The 21,785-nt window shown below is 41.6% G+C and overlaps 1 protein-coding gene across 11 annotated transcripts in view; it reads left to right on the forward strand.

Moving 5' to 3' along the window:
* Positions 1 to 21,785, forward strand: part of Reps2 (RALBP1 associated Eps domain containing 2) — a 220,605-nt gene that overhangs the window by 185,457 nt on the left and 13,363 nt on the right. For 9 of the 11 annotated variants that reach the window (XM_040744098.1, XM_040744088.1, XM_040744090.1 and 6 more), the window contains 3 exons: positions 5,235 to 5,315; positions 8,558 to 8,703; positions 20,814 to 20,919. In XM_040744098.1, coding sequence (XP_040600032.1) covers positions 5,235 to 5,315; positions 8,558 to 8,703; positions 20,814 to 20,919 — 333 coding nt within the window. The remainder of the gene's footprint in view (positions 1 to 5,234; positions 5,316 to 8,557; positions 8,704 to 20,813; positions 20,920 to 21,785) is intronic. The other 2 variants (XM_040744093.1, XM_040744097.1) reach the window with 1 other exon arrangement.

Consider the following 21,785-nt stretch of genomic DNA (forward strand, 5'->3'; position numbering starts at 1 on the left):
ATTGTCTCATCAGCCATGGTAATACACAAAGTAACAGGTTAATTTTTTAAATCCAGAGTAATATCCCCTTGTTATCTAATGAGGCTTCTTCACTGCAAAATTAGAATGAAGATATTTTCATTTTTACTAGAGGAAGAGGAATACTAACTTTAAAACATTGCATATGTGTGGTCAAAAGCCAGTGACTGGGAAGGTGGTAGGCCCCATTACAGAAGCTACTGCTGTTCTTTTGTTTAATGGGCATGATGTGCCTGTCATAATGCCTGATACAAAACTATCCTTATAGCCATAGACTAGTGCAACTGTCAACTTTGATCAAAGAAGCCACATTTTGCAGGGAGTTGTGGTTAATACAGAGATTCATAACTGGTCAAAGTGCTAAAAATAAGTGACTGTTGATTGTGCAGCCCTAAATGGGACATCTACAGCACCCCCTACAGGGCTTATAAAACATCACAGGAGAGAGGGTGGAAAGAACGGAAGAGCTGGAGGAAGTAGGGGGCGTGGTGTGGAATGCTGACTTCCAGACAGGACATGGTCATTGCACTTTTGATCTCACAGAATTTGTAATTACCAGCACAAGATCAGTACACAGTTGGGCCCATCAAAATATGTCATGGAAGGGGAAAGAGCTCATGAAGCCCCACCTGAGCATCTATAGGCAGTTAATAGTGGCTAGAGATGGGAGAGATTTTCTTCAGAGATTTTCTAATAAGGTGCCCATGTTCCTATAAAGGGCCCCTTTACCTGTGCTTTTATAAGCAACCCTAATGAAACTCATTGGGCCACCCAAAAAGAAAAACAAAAACAACTGAAAGACATAAATATAGAAGGAGGACTCATAAGGAAGAGGAAAGGGTCAGTGGAAGGGGACAAGAGAGCATGACAGGGTGAATATGATCAAACGTTATATATTATCTATAAATGCATGTAACTATGTATTTTGAACCTTAGCTTGATTTTTCAATGACCTGGCTTTCTGCATCCTGACTGAGTGTATGTTGCTTCACTTGGAGCCATGAAAGCATATCAGTTAGAAACCAAACATAAGCTTCTTTCATTGGAGTTGGGTGTTGTATTTCAGCTCATACAACCAGGACTTTTGGACAAGGCCATACTGCAAAGGTAATAGATGCTTTCCCACCCTTACTGTCTTGAATCCACAGAGGAAGGAGCCAGGTACCAAGGCCTTCCTACTTCCTACTTGCATCATTTCTCTTCTAGAACTGTGTGAAGAGATAGTAGAGGGACCTCCCCACTTTATTCTGCCACCTAGCTGCTAAGCCTGATGGGAGACGCATACCATTTTCACAAAGGAAAGTAGGTTAGCTTATTGTGATGAGGAAGTTTTGCATGTCTGAATCTAATCTATAATTCTTCTTTTTAAAAAATTATTTTATGTATATGGATGCTGTATCCGAATGTATGCCTTTATGTCAGAAATGGGCATCAAATTCCACTATAGATGATTGTGAGCCACCATGTGGGTGCTGGGAATTGAATTCGGTACCTCTGATGCTCTTAACCACTGAACTGTTTCTCTAGTCTCCATCTTCAATTTTTCTTACCACTGAGCTAGTTTTCTTTGCCTGTGCCACCTTCTGGCACCCACCTCCCAATTCCTATGTTGTATCCTTTGTGAGATTCATTCCTTTGACTACTCAGTAGATGAACCCATTTCAAATCAGTCGTGGGGTACCAGAAGGTGGTGGGGAGGTCCTGAGTCAATATTATGCAGTTGTTTGTTTTCAGTCATAGAGCAAGAACACCGTGAGGCTACTGCATACAATTTCAGGAAGGTGTATTTGTAAATGGAAAAGAAGCACCTTAGGCAAGTCTTCCCACTGTCTCCCCAGCTTTCTACCTGATTGCTGCTTATTTTTAGGCGGCAGTAACAAAGACCATCTACTACTTTTGCTGTGCTCCCAATCCTCATTTATGTTGAAAAGGTCAGTTTGACATCCCCCTCAGCATCTCCATATGGAACTTCACACATCTCCACAGGGAATCAATGGAAGACACACTTCTCTGCCTGCTTTGTAATGGAAGAGAACTGGCAAATCAAAAGGCAGAATACCCGGGCCTGCCACTCCTTCTCTGTCTGTCTGCCTGCTGGGATTTGTTCTGCACACCTGTGTCCCTGCAGGGGCATGCATGCATAGACTTGGGGCCAGAGCATATACCTTCCAAGTAATAAATTGCAAGTGAAAGGTAGGAAGGGACCTCAGGTACAAGACTGATTCTTCACCAGAAGCCCTGTATTTGAGTGGGTGGTGAGCCCTCACTCAGCTCAGAAAACTGACATTTGACTCATGGATCTTGGTGTATGACTCAGAACTTCCTGGGACAAGGAGCGAATGCTACACTCTACAGACTGCTGAAAATGTATGTCTCTGGGAAAGCTACACTTGAACTTGACATACATGAAAACAAGCTCTCCCCATTCCTGCTTGTGGTGGTTGGAATAAGAATGATCCCCGTAGACTCATATATTTGAATGCATAGGGAGTGGCATTTGGAGATGTGGCCATGTTGGAGTAGGTGTGGTCTTGTTGGAGCAAGTGTGCCACTGGAGGTGGGCTTTAGAGTTTCAAATGTCAAAGCCAGGCCCAGTGGCTCTCATTCTTTCTGTTGCCTGCCAATCCAGATGTAGAACTCTAGGCTGTTTCTCTAGTACCATGTCTGCCTGTGCACCTCCATGATTCCTGCCATGATGGTAATGGACTAAACCTCTCTGAAACTGTAAGCCAGCCCAATTAAATGTTTTCCTTTATAAGAGTTGCTATGGTCATGGAATCTCTTCACAACAATAGAAACCCTAACTAAGACATCGATCCTTTTAAACTTCCTGTCTGAGAGACTGGCCTCAGTCTTCTGTGGTATTCCAAACTAAAATTCTGGTTGTCTGAGTATATATAGGTCTTTGTGAGTTTACTTCAGACCTACCTCTCTCCTCATCCACACATACAGCTCTTGTAGCTGACTGCATCCTACGTGTCATTCAGACCTCAGCTGAAGCATCACATACTAGGTCTTTACTGTCTTACAAGAATGAGTGCATCTATAATCCCCATTCAATCTACCACACTGCATTGAAACATGCATCTTTGATTATTTATTGCCTCTTCCACTGGACTCTCAGATGGTTATAAGTAGAGGCCGTGTCTTGTTCATCCTTGAATGCAAGCATAGGCAGCCAGCAGAAGCTGTCTGATAGATAATGCCTTGCATGAACAACATTGAGGCCTACGGGTGCCTGAGGCTGTATTGCACCATGGTAACAAGCCTAGCTATAGAACTTGCGACCATGGTAACAGGTCTTGCTTTGGAACTTGAAGCTGGCTTCAGACCCTGTTATTAGTATGATCTTTGTGTGAATTTCTTGACTTCTTTAACTTTGTCATCAGTAGTCTGGGATACTAACTGCTTCTCAAGGCTGTGATGATGTGACATAATTCATGCAGAACACTTGAGCAATGTATGACTTATACATAGAGTTCAGTGTGTCATAGAGTCTAATCAGAGCAACAGCAGCAGCAGGAATAACGCAGCTGTCCCTAATGGAAGCAGAAGCTGTAAGAAATACGTGGAACTTGAAACTAGGCAGATTGAATGCTTGTATATAGATTTAAAAGAGGTAGAGACTTATTTAGGATAAAATGCAGGAACAAGGGCTGGGGATACTGGGGAAGAGTGCTTGCCTCCTATGTGTGAGCTTTAGGTTCAATCTCCAGTACTGCAAAACAGACAAATAAACAAACAAGCTAACAAACAAACAAATAGGCATGTGAGGTGGTGCGGTGGTTAAAGGTGATTGCTGCTAAGCCTTGTAGCCTGAGCAGAATCCCCGGGTCCCACATCTTGGAACAAAAGGACTGATTCCCACAAGAGGTCCTCTATGACCTCCACACATATACCAACATGTACATGTGCATGCACACACAATAAATAAATTAGTTAATGAAAAATAAGTAAAATTCAGGAGTAGATGGGATTATCCTGGGAAAGAATGAACAGGGAAGGAAATGGGCCGGAGAACTGAAGACAGAGAATCCCAAGAGAGTCCACCTTTCAGGGCGAAGAGCAGTCAGAGCAGAAAAGGAAGAGAAATTACAACTAGGAGATTGTCACTTCTCCGCCACCTAAGATCACCAAGGATGCTATTTTGGAAGGAAGTTGGATGAAGAGAATACAAGAAGTGGCCAGAATCTGTTAATGTTAGCCCCATGGGAGCCAGCCTGTTCAGTAGTGCTACAGGAAAGATGGCATGCTGTAGGAGGCTAGAGGTGGCCATGTAAGAGACAGAGTGGCAGTTGGTTGTGCTACAATCTGTGTTTTTGTAGTGTGAATTAGTTTTGGGGCAAATGAAGGACTGCAAGTGAAATGTGGAAGTCACTTTGCTCTTAGTAGCTGGTTTTCTCATCATGTTAATATTTTGCATCACTGGTTAATAACAGCCCAAAGCAAAGTACTCTAACACAACTGAAGGTAGCAAGCCTTGGGGACACAGGAAACCCTATGTGAGACCCATTTACCCTGTGTTCTATTTGGCCATGTTTTATATCCTGAAATGCTTTGGAGGATCCCTCATTGGTCTTTGTGCACTCAATAGTCAGCCTTTTTGATTACTACATCCATTACACACCTCCATCCCTTTTAAAGGTAAATGCTATATTTATTAGAGTGTGTCATTTTTAAAGTGGGGTGTGTGTTGGTGCCTTTAGAGGCCAGAAGAGGACATCTACTCCCCTGGAGCTGGAGTTGTAGATGGTTGTGAGCTACCTGGTGTGGGTGCTGAGAATTGAACTTCAGTCCTCTGGAAATGTAGTTCTTAAATGCTGAGCCATCTCTCCAGTCCATATAGTGTTTCTTTATTAGGAATTTAATATTACAAATTATGGGTCTTTTATGATGCTGATTGCTTTTCTAAGTGCTCCTTAAGTCCTTTCCTAGCCCTTTCTCCTCTGATAATTTTTGTAGTTTTTGTAAAGTGTTAGTTTTAAAGAAATCTGTATTTGAAAATATATGAGATGGCCATGGTTCCTTTTCTTGACTGATACTGGCAGCAGACATGGAAGGGAATAGCAAGGTCTGTGGTGGAGGATTTTCCCTAAGCATCAGCAGTTCAGTGTGAGTTGGTCTCCCTGAGTGACTCTTTTCCAGAGTGTTCTTTGTCATATGTTTCCATGGTTGGGGTTTTTTGCATTTATACCTTCTCTTTGATATTGCTGCAGTCTGAACCAGTGTCTGAAGCTGACTTACACCCTCAGCTGAACAGAGCTCCTTCCCAAGCTGCAGAGAGCAGTCCAAAGAAGGTAAGGCCAGCCGAGAGGTACTGCTGTGGTAGTGTAAAGACATCTGGGCTTCTTACAAATCTGCCATTTTAAAGTTTCCACCGAGATGAATGGAACTGACCCACAGCTCTGAAGCATGCATTCTTTCTGAAAATTAGGAGATTCTGGGGTAGACTGTGGATGTCCCTAGCAGTTTTGACTCTCCTCAACCTTCCAGCTAAACATAGCTGCCTTGCTTTTGGCAAGATCAAAAACTGTTGTGGAGCGGCAGGAGAGATGGCTCAGAGGTTAAGAGTGCTTACTACTCTTGCATAGGACCTGGATTCAGTTCCCAGCACCCATATGGTGGCTCACTACTTTCTGACCTCTGCGAGCACTGCACACATATGGTGCACATATATACACTTGGACACAGACATATAAAATACATATAAATAATATATAAATAAAACATATAAATAAATAAATACTTTTAAACTGTGGGAAGAGCTGGATGGCTTTAGTAAAACTAAAGTATGAGTATGGGAATAGCTTAGTGACTTTGGACTCTACTTGGTTTTGGATATGCACACACTGCTCTCCTAACAGTGCACCCAGCAACTTAGGGCTCTTACTTGCATCAAGTTTCTTGCATACCTCACTTCAAACAATGGCATAAATTACTCCTTCCTTGTCATCCATTTCGTAGTTGGTCTTTGGTGGTCAATTTCCTTTGAAAAATGCCCCAGAGCATATCAGGGATGACACACAGGGAGTCCATCTGGCCTGACCTAGTTTTAGATGCATGTGCATTAAGGCAACCTGTGTCTTAAGCATGAACTTTTAAGGGAAATCTCCTATTTGACATCTTACGTCTATGTATGATTGAACATGCATAGGATTCATATCAGATGTATCATAGGAAAGGGCATGCACAGTGAGAAAAAGGTTAATATAACTCAAGTCTGTCAATCAAAAAGAATTCTCAATATTACACCCCTTAGTAACCAACTTCTCCTTCTCTTGAATGTCATTAAAGAAAGCTACAGGCAACAGCTTGCTATTCCTGGACACTCTAGCTCAAGTAGCCCAGTGATTTCTTCAGCGATTCCCATACTGTCCATTTATGAGACTGATTTGTTGTCTACTGTGCTTTAAATCTCTTTAAATCAAGCTTCTTTCTGCTTTTCCATTTGTGTGATCATTTTAAAATTCTTTGAATAAGACATCAAGAATCTGGGACCATATAGTTCAGACAGTGACCCTTGGTGGCATTAAATACCCAGTTAGCACCTCCTGTGGGTGGAACAGGTTTCCCTTCTTGGTACTATGATTTATTTCTTTTCTTGATTTGTTGTTTTATTAGTTCTTAAAAATAGCATACAGAGCAGTAAGTTTCACTACCACATTTCCATAGGCATTTGTCTTTGTTGGTCCTCTCTTGTTCCCCATCTGCTGATGTCAGGGTTTTTCTCTTGCGTCTTGGCACCTTTACTTTTGCCTGGCCATGCCATGGGCCCCTGTTGTTTGCACAGCTAGCAGTACTCACTAAGTAGCATGTTCCCTACTTCCTTTCTCACCATCTTCTTGTTCTTCAGCGTTGTCTCCTAGGCCATTCTCTTAGCAAAGAGAGTGAACCTTGGACTTGGAAGGTGACGTGGGGTCCTCCAAGGAAGCAGATCAACTGTTTCTTTGAACACATTGGCATGTAGGAATCAGCAGTAGGAGAATGATGAGCACATGACTAAGACCATTACAGACTTTGCCCCAGAATGAGGCAAGAGTCATTTTTTTTTCTTCAATAAGAAAAGATCTCAGGGTTATACAAATTCTATGTGAGCTAGAATGACAAGAAAGTATGGATTGTTTACAATATTAAAAAAGGAAAATGGTAAGTCTACTAGATCTTATTTTGGTGTCCTTCTTGATGACAGAAAGGGGCAGTATATTGTCTTTCTTTTCTTTCTTTCTTTCTTTCTTTCTTTCTTTCTTTCTTTCTTTCTTTCTTTCTTTCTTTCTTTCTTTCTTTCTTTTTCTTCCTTCTGTTTTACATCATGACTCGTTTCCTCTCCATCCCCTCCTCCCAGTCCCTGCCTCCCACCTCTCCTCTGCCCCCATCCACTCCTTCTCTTTTCTTCAGAAAAGGGAAGGCTTTCCATGGATATTAGCCAGCCATGGCATATCAAGTTGCAGTAAGACTAGGTACCTCCTCTCCTATTAAGGCTGGACTAGGCAATCCAGTAGGAAGAATAGGTCCCCAAAGCAGGTAAGAGTCAAACACAATCCCTGCTCCCACTGTTGGGAGTCCCACAATATTTCTAAACTGCACAACTCTCACGCATATGTAGAGGGCCTAGGTCAGTCCCATGTAGGCTCCCTGATTATTAGTTCAGTCTCTGTGAGCTATGAGCCCAGGCTAGTTGATTCTGTGAGTTTTCTTGTGATGTCATTAACCCTTCTGGCTCCTACAATCCTCCTTCCTCTTCAGCAGGATTCCCTGAGCTCTGCCTAATGTCTGACTGTGGGTCTCTGCATCTGTTTTCACCAGTTGTTGGATGAAGTCTCTGATGACTATTGGGCTAGGCACCAATCACTGAGTATAGCAGAGTATCATTACATTGAGATATATTTCCCTCCGGTTGTGTTTGGTTCTATCCTAAGTCTCTGGGCCATCCAGCCTTTGGGTCCTGGTGCTCCAGGCAGTGTCGGGGTGGGCTCACTCTTATGGCACAGGTCTGAGGCTGGAGCAGTCATTAGTTGGCCACTTCCACAATCTCTGTGTCACTCTGTTCCATAGGCAGAACGGACTAGGTCAAAGTTTATATGGCTAGGTTTGTGTCCCAAGCCTTCTAGTGGTAGATTCACCTGGTCACAGGAGATGGCCCCTTCGGGCTACGTATCCACTTTTGCTGGGAGCCTTAGCTGTGGTCAGCCTTGTACATTCCTTGGAGTTTCTCTTGCACCAGGTTCCTACCTGACATTGAAATGGCCCCCTTTCCAGTTGAATCTTTTAGTATTCTTCTCCCATCCACCTAATCCCTCATGTTCCCATCCCCACCTGCCCCCAGTACATTTTTAAAAGAAAGACAGGCAGGCTGTTTGCTTCATCTCACTGTCAGCATCCCTCTGGTCCTTGCTGAGCCAGGCATCAGCCATAGGTCTGTGGTGTATAGTCTGGATAGAGAAGTCTTCTGATCTTGGGGACAGAGCTGTGGATAGTGGCATAATGGATGGAGAATCATTAAAAATTTTTGAGCACTTTGGGTTTACGTTTTAATCCACAGGATGCACCACATGCTCAGCCTCCATCAAAGCCTATCCGCAGGAAATTCAGACCTGAAAATCAAACTATGGAAAGCCAAGAGTCTGCTGCTGCTGTTGGAGGAGCAGCTTCTGCAGCAATGGTGAAACCCCATCCAACAGTACAAAAGTAAGTGACATAGATGACTGAAAAGATGGTGGGGAACTTCCTCTTACATCTGCATGCATATGTATTTGTTAATGTGTGTACATTTATTTTCTTAGCCACATCCATTTTATGGATGTCTCTGCCACAATGATACTGATGGTGGTGGCATTAACGCTCCCAATCAGATAGGACACTTTATAATCCATAAGACATAGCCTGACCCAAATAAGCAGGCAATTCCTAGACTTGTTTGGTTTGGTTTCCTGCCCTTCTCACTTTTTCTTTCTTTTTTTTGGTGTTGCCTTAGATTTTACTATGAAAGAGACAGTATGGTGAGGGCCATTTCCCCTCATTTCTTGCCTGATCTTGTTTCTTTAGGGCACATGGCTAGCTCTGTGATCATAGACCCAATTTTCCACATAAGTGGGGTATTACTTAAAGAGCACATAGAGTTCCTGAGTACTGAATGGCACAGGCTGATCCTCTGTAATACTTCCTTTACCATCTGGAACAGATACTGGAGGGCTTGAGACACCATGAACAGGACTGAGGATGGAGAGAATGGTGCTCTGAACAAACCGCTCTTATCTAGAAGATTGTCTTTGAGAAGATTGTTACTTGACTCAGTCTTTCTGTAGTGACATTAAGTGAGACACTGAAGGCAAAACCCCGCTGCTATCACTTGAAGTGAGCCTTACTCGCCAGTATCTCAAATACTTGAGATCCCTTGTGATATTTCTGTAGAGGCCCTTCAGGTCTCAGGGGCTCTATAGCTTTCCTTCTGGTACACTGGTGGAAAAAACAGAAACAGGTTCTGTGGGTGATGTCAACAGATTGCCTGAAAGCTGGATCCCACTTGGATTCTTTGTATCCTTCTTCAGAGGACCTCTCTCCCTCTCTCTCTCTCTCTCTCTCTCTCTCTCTCTCTCTCTCTCTCTCTCTCTCTCTCCTCCCCACTCTCTCCTCTTCCTCCCTCTCGTTCGTTCGTTCCTTCGTTCGTTCGTTCCTTCCTTTGTTCCTTCCTTCGTTGGTTCGTTCGTTCCTTCCTTCCTTCCTTCCTTCTTTCCTTCCTTCCTTCCTTCCTTCCTTCCTTCCTTCCTTCCTTCCTTCCTTCCTTCCTTCCTTCCTTCCTTCCTTTCTTTTTCTGAGACGTGTTTCTCTGTGTAGCTTTGGATCCCATCCTGGCACTCACTCTGTCTACAGGTTGACCTCAAACTCACAGAGATCCGCCTGCCTCTGCCTCCCATGTGCTGGGATTAAAGGCAAGTGCCACCACCATCCAGAGTACTTTTCTTTTCCCAAATAGATAGTTCCCTGAAGGCATCAGCTAATACAGGAAGTGATCTTCTGCATCATTTTCACGTTCCTAAACTGAGGGATAGAGATCTGTCAGGCACAAAGATGGCTAGTTTTTTTTCTTTCTTTGTTTCAGCTTCATGTTAATTCTAGTCAGTCAGTGGTGGCCACATTGCCCTCCAAAATAGATGGCAGGGCATCTGATGACCCTCACACACAGAACTGTTGCTTTCCATTTATGTTTTTTGAAATCAACTCTGTTGAAATATAACTTGCATAGCATACACTTCAGTGGCTTTTAGTTTATTCACAAAGCCATGTGAGCATTACCACAGTATAATTTTGGAACATGTTTTTGTTATCTCCAAAAGAACCTCCATGCCCACTAGAAGTTGCTCCCCATTTTCTCTTTCATTCCCAGCTTCTGGAAACCACTCATTTACTCTCCGTCTCCACTTGGCTTACATTTTACATAGATATAGCCATGCAGCATGAATTAGAACCCAATTTTTAAATATGGAATGCTATTCTACTCTATTAATGTTCCACATGATATTCAGTGAATCATCAGATTTTGTGTTATTTGAACTTTTTGTATATTAAGAATAATGCAATTAATTTGCATATTAAGTACAATAATAGAGTTATCTGTGTTCATGTTTCTGTGTGGACTTATGTTTTCTTTTCTTTTGGGAATATGCATATGGGTTAAGTTGGACTTACGTGGTAATGCTATGTTTAACACATTGAAGAAGTACTAAATTGTTTTTCAAAGTGACCACTCCACGCATTTCCAACAATGTATGAGGGTTCTAGATTTCTATTTTTTCATCAATACTTATCTAGTATGTATTACACAGTAATTATGTAGTAATTACAATTATATAGTAATATGTACATTTTTTATTTTTTGAAATTATATCATTCCTCCCCTTTCCTCCCTCCAAACCTTTCCATGCACCCCCTTGCTCTCATTCAAATTCATGGCCTCTTTTTTCCCTAAATGCATAAATAGAACATGTTCAGTTTGTATAATGGTACCTGTATGTGTATGTTTTCAGAGCTGACCACTTGATATTGGACAGTCGATTGGTGTGCTCTTCCCTAGGCTGTCTTCCTTCCTTCCTTCCTTTCTTCCTTCCTTCCTTCCTTCCTTCCTTCCTTCCTTCCTTCCTTCCTTCCTTCTTTTGTGGTAGCCCATGCCTTATTTTTTTTTGTTTTTGTTTTTCGAGACAGGGTTTCTCTGTATTGTTTTGGAGGCTATCGGTCCAGCCTAGCCTCGAACTCACAGAGATCCGCCTGCCTCTGCCTCCCGAGTGCTGGGATTAAAGGCGTGCGCCACCACCGCCCGGCCCATGCCTTATTTTTAAAAAAATATTTAAATTAAAAACAATCTTATTTTACATACCAATCCCAGTTCCCTCTCCCTCATGTCCTCCCATTCCCCCCACCAACCCTCCATCCCACCCCTCATCCACTCCCCAGGGAGGCTGAGGCCTCCCATGGGGGATCATCAGAGTCTGTCACATCTGTATTTAGGCTAAGAGAGTATTCCTCCATAGGGAATGGGATCCAAAAAGCCAGTTCATGCACTAGGGATAAATATTGGTTCCACTGCTAGTGGCTCCATAGACTGTCCAAGTCACCCAACTGGCACTCATGGTGTCTTATGCAGGTTCCCCATCTGTCAGTCTGGAGTCTGTGAGCTTAGGGAGCATTTCTTAATTGCCTACAGATCTTTATGTAGGGTTGAGGCCTTGTGAGCTTTTGCCTGTCCATGTTAGCATATCTATTGATATCACCTTTTTTCAAGTCAGGTTTAGATAGTCATTCAGCCTAGTGACTTTAAAGTGGTATCTCATTGTGGGTTTGATTTGCATTTCCTTTTCTTGTGCTTATTGTCCATTTGAATACACTTTTAGATAAATATATACTCATCCTTTGCCTTCTTATAGTTGAGTGGTGGGTTCTTTATATAGTCTACATGCATCTCCCTTGTCAGATACATGCTTTCGAAATATTTTCTCCTGTTCTGTTGGTTGTGTTTTCACTTTCTTTGTTGGTGTAGTTGGAAGTACCAAGTTTAAGTGTGTGTGTGTGTGTGTGTGTGTGTGTGTGTGTGTTTGAGACAGGATCTCACTATGTGGCCTGATTGACCTGTAACTTGATTTATAGACCAGGCTTGCATTGAACTCACAAATATCCATCTGCTCTGCATCCTGATTTCTGGGATTGAAGGTGTGCACCTTCATGTCTAGTTTTTCACTTATATTTTTAGTGACATATTTATGATACCATTGCCTACTCAAAGTTCACAAAGATTGCTTACTTCTAAAAATCTTGTCACTTTATAGCTGATATTGACATCTATGATCTGCTTTGTGTTCATTTTGTATATCATGTAAAGATGGAATTCAGCTTCATTCTTTGATGCGCAATTATACAGTTGTCCCTAGAGTGTTTATTGAAATGGTGGTTTCTATCTTTAATTTGTTCTGGGAATGACCTTCATCATGTTACTCTGACTCTAGTGAGGTGACCATGTGATATTCAGCTGAGAGACTAATGTACAGATCACAGTGTGAATAGTCAGGGCCCAAACTTTCACATGAGAGTATTCTATAAAGCTTCTTGTTTTAGTTCCAAGACTAGTTTATTTTGGCATGATAGAAAAGAAGTTAGCATTCATAATTTTTCAAGACCCTGAAGAAAAGATAGAAAATGCAAAATGGTTGGCCTACAGTTCTTTCCCAGCCAGCGTTTTGAGGAATGTAAGCTCAGATTCCCTTAGACAAGTGTTGTATAGAGTTCTCACCCTCTCCCTCACTTCTTTCCCATTTACAGTGTTAGTTGCTATGTACTGTCTTTGGGAAAAATGAGAAAAAGAGTCACAATCATTTTCTGTAAGCCTTAATTCTCCAACAGAACACCAAGAAAGGCTAAAAATAAAGTAGACAAGCTGTAAAACTGTCATCATCTTTATAGAAATTAACATCAAAAATGAAACATTGTAAAAAACAAATTCAGCTTTTGGTATTGCCATTGTCCACAAAAGAAATTAGCAAGCTTGCCCAAGAAAACTGCTGAGTCCAGGTCATGTGCAATAAACAATTAATAATGTGTCATCATTAATAAGGACAGATGTGAATTTGGCTTAGAAACAATTTGGCTTAGTTGTTTCTTTGCTGCATATTTCCCGTCTATTAAAGATGAACCTTTGGAAAATGGGATTATTCATGCAGTGTGGAGACAGAGGATACCATATGACAGTGCCATGGCTCTATGCCAGCCTCTATAACTTCTACTCTTCTCTGTAAGTCCAGAATGTTCTAGCAGCTAGTATAGACTGTTTGCTTACCTGCATGATGTTTTCAATGTGGCTGTAACTTTTCTTTTTGTCCTCATGCTTGATATTTTTTGATTGTCTATGGAATTAATGGCTTGAATCCCTGATGGAAATCTTTTCTTTCTAACTGTAGAAAAGGCAATACAAATTTTGGACTTAGAAGGTGCGACCAGTTTCCTTGGAAAATAATCAAGGCCTGGGTGTAAGCGTTTCGTCGGGATGGGTCAGGACAGGATGGAACAGGAGTGGGTCAGGTATTCTGGCACTCGGGAGTCACAGAATACCCAGTGTTACACAGCTCAGGTGGAAAGGTATCCTGGAGCTCGGGAGCCAAGGATACTGAGTGTTACACAGCTCAGGTAGAAAGGTATCCTGGAGCTCGGGAGCCAAGGACCACCACGGGTTGCAGTAAGCTTGGCAGCTTACAGCCTTGCCTCAGAGAAAGGCTTCTCCGGTGTGTCAGCTCCGCTCCGGCAGGACAGGGTCTTCCAGCTGGGGATGTTCGCCTAGTGTAGCAGTTTTGCTCCGCAGGAGGTTTCTCGGGCGAAGTTGCTACAGTTCAGCTCTGCTCCTGGAGAGCCGAGAGCGGAGAGCAGGGAGCCGGGCGGGAGCAGAGTGTAACAACTCCGCTCTGCCAAGGAAGGTTTCCCGGGCAAGTGTTACAGCGCTGCTCGCTCTGCTTTGCTCTGCTCTGCCCAGGGTTGCCTCTGCTCGCTCTGCTCTGCTCTGCCCAGGGTCGCCTTTGCTCTGTCGCAGCCGCAAAAGAAGATCTTCACCCGAAGCTCATCCAAAGGTGTTTATTGGAAGACAGCTGGACCAGCCAAGCTGAACATACACAGGGTTTATATAGGGGTTCCTGGGGTTGGGGAAGTTTTTCCAGGGTAGGGATTGGTCCGATTTCAGTGCTGAGCTCAGATTGGCTAGAGCTCTGCTCCGGGATTGGTTACTTTTTTACACAGGATTAGGGTCAGATTTGGCTCTGGTTTCAGGGCCAAAGTGTGTTTCTTTCTCTGGTCCTTTTTAGCCTTTTGGCTCCAATTTTAGGGCCAGGGTACATTTCTTTCACTGACTCTGATTCCAGGGACAAAGTGTGTTCCTTTGGCACTGGTTTTAGGGTCAGGGTACATTTCTTTGGTTCTGGTTGCAGGGCCAAAGTGTGTTTCTTTGGCTCTGCTCAGGGTGTGTTTCTTTGACTGGTCCCTTTTCCCTACACTGGGGACTGGCAAAGAAGATTTGCCCTTTTCCTAAAGGCAAGATCTCATGTAGTCATGGTTGGCTCTCTACGGAGCTGAGGATAATAAACTCCTAATCCAACTGTTTACACCACCCAAATGTTGGATTGGTAGGTGCAAGCCACCATATCCAGCCTAGTATTTTTCTGATTTAGACAATCTTACTGATATTCTTTCTGGGAAGGATTTTTGCTTTGAGATAGGGTCTCATACTGTAGCACAGGCTGGCCAAGAACTCCCCATGTAGCCTAGGCTAGTCTCAAGCTCATAAAAATCCTCATGACTCAGCCATCTGAGTGCTGGTATCATAGGCATGAGCCACTATGCCTAGCTTCTATCCTTTAAAACATAATAAAATACATTGTATACATGTACAAGATTCTTAAGTAATAAATAAAAATACATTTTTCAAAAATTAGCTTTGCCACTTGAACAGAAAATACAGTTTAGAAGGGTAGGATTGGTCTGTCCTGGAAGCTAGGCGTATCATATTTTCTTCCTGTTCTGGATTTCTTTGGGATTTGCCTTTATCCATATGACTAATGGCAACTTGTCACCAACTATTCATATTTCAGGTCACACGGAAAGAGGAAAGAACAAATTGGGGAAAAGCAACTTATTGTTCAGATCTTTCTGGTCTTACTGGCTCAAAACTTAGTCACATATTCTCATTCACCTACAAAGGCAAACAGAGAAATATGATTTGATGATTAGTTTTTAACCTGTCAACTTGACATAACCTAGAACCACCTGGAATCACCTGGGCAGAGGGGCTTAAGTAAGGAAGTGTCTGAATCAGGTTGGCTTATGGGCACATGTGTGAGGGAATTGTCTTTATTTTGAATTTCTGGGAGAAGATCCAGCCCACTGTGGGCTGCCATCATTACTTGTGCCTGGGGTCCTGAGAACATGAGTAAGTCTGTATGTGTTCATTTTTCTTTGCTCTGGACTATGGGTTTGATATGCTGCTTTGAGTTTCTGCCACTGTGACTTCTATGTGATACATTATAACCTGGAGTTGCAAGCCAAATAAACCCCTTTCTTCTTTTTTTTGCTTTTTTGTTTTTTCCCAACTTTCATAACATTTTCTTTCTTTTTTAAATTTTTATTATTTATTTTTAAACTTAAATTTAAATTAGAAACAAGGTTGCTTCACAAGTCAGTTCCAGGTCCCTCTCCGTTTCCCTCCCCTCCTCCTGTGCCCTCCCCCCCAATATCCCCTCATTTCCCCAGGGAGGGTGAGGTCCTCCATGGGGTAAACCCCTTTCTTATCTGTGTCTTTTATCACAGCAGGAGTCTGAAACAATGAAAGTAGATAGGGTTCCATGTGTGCAGCTAAAATTAGGAGGTTATACAGTACTGAACACAAGAGGGCATAAGGATGGATTTTGGGGCTCAGGATGTAGCTCTGTATTGGAGAGTTTGCCTAGCATGCACATGACCCTGAGTTCAATCCCCAACACCATCAAAACTATTGTGTTGACAGTGCTACACGGATAGTGTGACATGAAGTGGGATGGAACAAAATGATTATCTGCTGAACAATTAGTCACACATTTTCCTCCTTTGAAACTGGGCCAGTTGCAGCTCAGATTGGAACACAGAGTAAAAGCTTAGGGGAATTTGTATGTGAAAACTTCAGAAGCAATTATGAGGCAAGATAAACACCTTTCCTGAACTGTTAACAGGTGTCCTGGGCCCAACATTGTGTCTGATTTAGGACCTAATCTTTGTTTACCTAGAACTCCTTTGGTTGCAAATGCAGAAGGAAAAACATAGAGTATCTTAGCATATTCTTTCTTGACCCACGAAAGACCTTAAGGAACCATACTCATTGTAATAACGTAGGGGTGGCTTGTAGAAAGCAGTGACAGGAACAGATCATAAAAGGGACTTCAGACCTTTGGGCTCCTGAAGTCTTTCTAGTCTTCTAAAAGGGTATTTGTCACTTTTTTCTATGAAGAAAGAAGTCTACCACCTTCAGCCCATAGACTGACTGCCTTGCTCTGCAGGGCCAAGGTTGAATTGGCCTATCATCCACATACCTGGGAGGGAGAAGCCACTTAGGTCAGTGGGCCCCAGCATCCATTCAAGTGTGAGACTGCAAGTGAAGGTTTCAGCAAACCAACAGGATGGCAAGGCGTCTGCTCATGAAGGTAGTGGAAGGAGATGGAGACAGTTTTGGGGAAGGAGAAGCAGTTCTAAGCTGACTCACACAGCATGGTGGTAGTTTAAGAATGGAGAGGCTTCTAGTTCTTATTGACTTCTTTTTATAAACTTTAAATTTTAGATAGAGTCACAGAAACTAACAAAATATAATACCAAGGAAGCTTGTTTATCTTTCATGCAGTTTGTCCCAATGATTACATTTTATCTAACTATAGTCAGTATAATTCTATACCATTTTGTCACATGTCATATTATATAGACTTGTGTAGTCATCACTATACTCAACATGCTGGAGTCACAACTACCTCCTATCCTCTAACATTCATAACCCCTAGAAAAAAGGTCTCTAATTTTCCATTCCTATAATTTTGTCGTTTCAAGAATGCTAGAAAAATGGAATGGTGTAGCATATGACCTTTGGGATTTGACTTTTTCCCCTCAGCATACATTTATCACATAGTACAAAAAAATCACAGTCCAGGACATTTATCCCAGAGAAAAAAATCTTTTATCCCTTAACATCTGTCCCAGGAGATCTATGTATATATCATCCAAAACTGTGACTACCATATATTGGTATATATGGATATACCATTTTGTTTAGACATTCTCCTATTAAGCAATATTTTGGTTGTGGTTAGTTGTTAAAGATATATGGATTTTAGACATAGATCTGGGGAGTTCCAGCCTACAATCCAATGGCCAGAGAGTCTGGGAAACAGAAACTTCATTTAGTGGCTGATCGAAGAAGAGGCAGACTCCCTTGGTTAAGTACTGAGCTGAACTCAAGAAAGCCAGTAACAGAGAGGGAGGACTGATGATCAAAGGGATTAAGACTGGGCTGGTTTAACCCCCAGAAACAGCTGACCAGACAAAGGTTAACTCTTGAATCCCAGGCATCAGCCTGGGAACCCAGCATGGGACTGATCAAGACCCCCTGAATCTGGGTGTCAGTGAAGAGGCCTAGGTAATCTATTGAGCCTTGGGCAGCAGATCAGTACCCATCCCAAGTATACACACGGACTTTGGACTCCCATAGAACAATGTGAGGTGCACTCTCACCCTGAACTCTAGGGGAAGGGTCTAGGCCCTGCCCTATATGAAATGACAGACTATGGACACCCCCATTGAGGGCCTCACCCTCCCTGGGGGAATGAGGGGATAACAGGGGGGGGGTGGTTGGGGGGAGGGCACGGGAGGAGGGGAGGGAAAGGGAGAGGGACCTGGAACTGACTTGTGAAGCAACCTTGTTTCTTATCTAAATTTAAACTGGAAAATAAAATAAAAAAAAAAATGATTGAAAAAAAAAAAGATCACAAATAAAGTTGCTTTCTTTGGGTTAAGCATCCTGAGCTGTGATTCTTGGATTCTTGGCTAAGTATATGTGTAGTTTGAAAAGAAACTACTAAGTTATCTTCTAGAATGGAGGTACCACATTACATTTCCACCAGCAATGTATGAGACATTGAATTTCTCCATGTTTTTGCAAGCATTTGGTGCTGTTCTTTTTTAATTTTAGTGGGTACGTAGCTCTGTGTCATTGTGATCTTAGTTTGTATTTCTCTAAAGGCTAGTGATGTTAAAAGCATTTCTTTTGTGTATCTGGCACTGCATACCCTCTGTGGTGAGAAATCTCTTCCTATCCTTTGCTGATTTTCTAAACTGATGCATTTGAGTTATTTTTTTGTGGGAAATAAGGGTTCATGTTGACTCAGAGTTTGAAGAGCTACAATATAACATGGCAGGGAGGCATGGCAGCAAGTGTGTAAAGCTGCTGCTGATGTTAACATTGGTAGATATGCAGTCACGAAGCAGAGAGACAGCTAGTGCTCTGTTTTGAGAACTGTCTATGTTCTGAATAGAAACCCATTGTTAGATTTGTTGTTTTTGTAGATCTTGTCCCACTCTGAAACTTGTCCTCTTTACAGGACGTTGTGTTTTTCTGTTTCTCTTTATTTTTTTTGTTGTGCTCTTTTAGTTGTTGATATTCAGTGTAATCTTTGTACATATATTGAGTATTATCCTGGAACATTTATAGCCTTACCAGAAATGTTAGTAATTAATGTTTTTTCAACTAAAAAGATAGTCTTTAGTTTCTATACTTCAACAATAGCTCTGTGTTCCTACGGGAACGAAAGGGTGAGTTTTACTTTATCTCAATTTATTAAAAATCCAAAACTGAGATAAATTTCATTTCAAGGATCTGAGATAGTACTTGCTCAGAAGTAGATGCTGTTCAAGATGGTACCAAAATAGCAAGATCTGTAAATATGCCATTGAAACCAAATCTATGTCTGAATACCAAATATCTCAAAGTAAAATAAAGAGTCTTCTAGAATGCTGCTGCTTTTGGAAAAAGCACTAAAATTGGACAGAGGCACAGGTTTTCTCTAATAGACATTTAAATTTAAGTTTGTCATAAAGCAAAGGAATCCATCATGTATCTAAATCCAAGCATTCTCATGTTACGTATATTAGTTATATTGGTTTTGTTTTGAAAATGGTACTTTGTAGTATTGGTTTACTTTTATTGTATTCTTGCATACATTATTCAGTAAAGAGGTTATGAATTAAAATTTACTCTTATATGTTGAGCCTAGATAACTCTATCTCACTCTCTCTTCTACACACACACACACAACACTAGGATAAAAAGGACATTTTTGAAGAGGATGTTACCTAGTGGGAGAGGAAGCAGGACAGGATAGGATATTGAATAGTGAATATTGGCCAAAATGCATGATGTATTGAATGAAAAGGTCATTATGAAACCTTTTACTTTGCACAATAAGTACACTCTAATGAAATTATTTTTTAAAAAGTAGGGGAGATGGCCTAGAAGGTAGAGCACTTGTCTTTACCCAAGTTTGAATTCTAGAATTACAACTGTAAATACAATCTCTGTTTTCTAAAACAAGCAGACTTTTGAAGCTTCTTTCTTGCTTCTATATGGCTGAAACAACTGACCTTAAACCTTACTGCAGAAGGGACTATGTATTCTACAGATTAGCAGGGTGGCTAGCATAGTATGTCCCTTCAGGAAATAGTCATCATATGTGTGTGGTAGATCTGGATTAGGACCCATTTCCCAGTGATTGAAAATAGGGTTGCTTTTCTAGGAGAGTATGAATCACATTTTTATTGTGTTTTTTTTTTGCCATGGGAATAAGAGTTTGTAAGTTATACTTATGGTGACCACATTGATTTATCATTCCCACCACGGAGAGTTTTACAAGATTAAGAGGGTACGAAGAAGACTTATGGCCAAACAGTGTAAGTGGAGACTTTAATAGACCCAAGTGCAACACATGATCTCCCTAGTTACACATGATCTCCCTAATTACACATGATTGCCATAATTACACATGATCTCCCCAGTTACACATGATCTCTCTAGTTATACATGATGGCCCTAGTTACACCTGTTCTTTGAATTTAATATTGACTTAGCTAAGGTATATTGGTACAAAATCATTCTCCATTTTCCTCAAGTGCCTCAGATTTATTCTGGTACATATTAAAATTCACATTCTTTCTCTCTACCTGTCCCCCTCTCCGTCCCTTCTCTCCCTTCTTTTCTTTCTTCCCTTCCCTCCCCCTCTCCTTACCCCTTCCCTTATAAAGAAATAAATAATTAGGCAGTTTTGCTAAATTAATATAGAAATCTTTCTTAAGAGAATATTCTGTTCTTTTCCACCAGTCTTGTCCACTGAAGTAGATTCCACTAATGTTTCCACAAAAGGTCCATTCAGCTAATAGGACTTATCAGAAAAAAATGCTTATTAAAATGTCTTGGAATAACTGGGACACAAATATTTGAAAAGGCCCAATTCACAGCCTTTATTCAAGTTGTAAAACGGGGAGTAGCTTCAGGTATAAATAATTCATCCTGATAAATTTGTTTCATTTTGGTGTGGGCATGCCTGCCTGCTGGTTTACTGGCCTGGGAATATGAGATGTTATTTTTTGGGCCCTGTAATGTTAACCTTTGTCAGTTTGGCACCTCTCTCTCATGCGTCTGAGTTCTGACTTGCAAGGAAGGGTCCAGACTTCTGTCTTTTCATCGAAATGTTTGTACTATTTTACAGGCAGTCTTCCAAACAGAAGAAGGCAATTCAGACTGCCATCCGCAAAAATAAAGAGGCCAATGCAGTGCTGGCCCGCTTGAACAGTGAACTTCAGCAGCAGCTGAAGGTAAGGAGTGGTCCCCACATTTGGATTCCCTCACTTACCCTGGTTTTGTGTGTTGATCATCAGTTCTTCATTCTTTTTGGTAAGTCCCACCTTTGTTCTCAAAGGTCTTCTAGTTGGTGGAGAATTTAAGTTTCAAGGGTTGGTTTTTGAATGCTTAGACTAAGAATAGTAACTTCAATGTGGAGACTGTATCATGTAGGAAACAAAGCCACTTACAAACTGTTTTCTTTGTTGTCCAAATCTTCTGAGTAAGATCATAATTTTTTAGATTGTCTAGGAATGATGCTACACTTTTGTGGAAGTAGGCAGCCTGGGTTAACCCTTTTTCTAGTACCTCTGAAACGATTCCATTTCACTTTCTCAAGGACATTAGCCCTGTTTTTCTCACTTGTTTCTCTCTGTCATTTCTCTTCTGCATCAGTTTCTCAAGTTGCTCTAACCATTTACCCCAAATGCGGTGACTTAATACAATAGTACTTTATTCCTCGTGGCTCTGGAGTTTGAAATCAAGGTGCCATCAAAGCTATGCTGTCTTTGAAGGCTTTAGAGATGACTCCCTTTTTACTACTTCCCAACTCCAGTGGTTTCTGGCAATCCTTGCCATTCCTTGACCTGTACATAAAAAGTTTCAATCTCTGTCTCTATTGTCACGTGGTATTCTTCTGGTATCTTGCCTGTTACATGTATATATTGTACCTTTATGATTAAGGGCATCGGTCACTGGAATTAGGGCCCAACCTATCCTAGCATGTTGTCAGCCTCACATGATTCTGTTTGTTTGTAAAATCATGTTTACAGATCCTGGGAGTTAAGACTTGAGCATGCTTTGGTGGGACATGATTTTACTGGGTCATTCTCAACCCATA

The sequence above is a fragment of the Mesocricetus auratus genome, unplaced genomic scaffold (genome assembly GCF_017639785.1).
Source record: "Mesocricetus auratus isolate SY011 unplaced genomic scaffold, BCM_Maur_2.0 Super-Scaffold_100003, whole genome shotgun sequence".
NCBI lineage: Eukaryota > Metazoa > Chordata > Mammalia > Rodentia > Cricetidae > Mesocricetus > Mesocricetus auratus.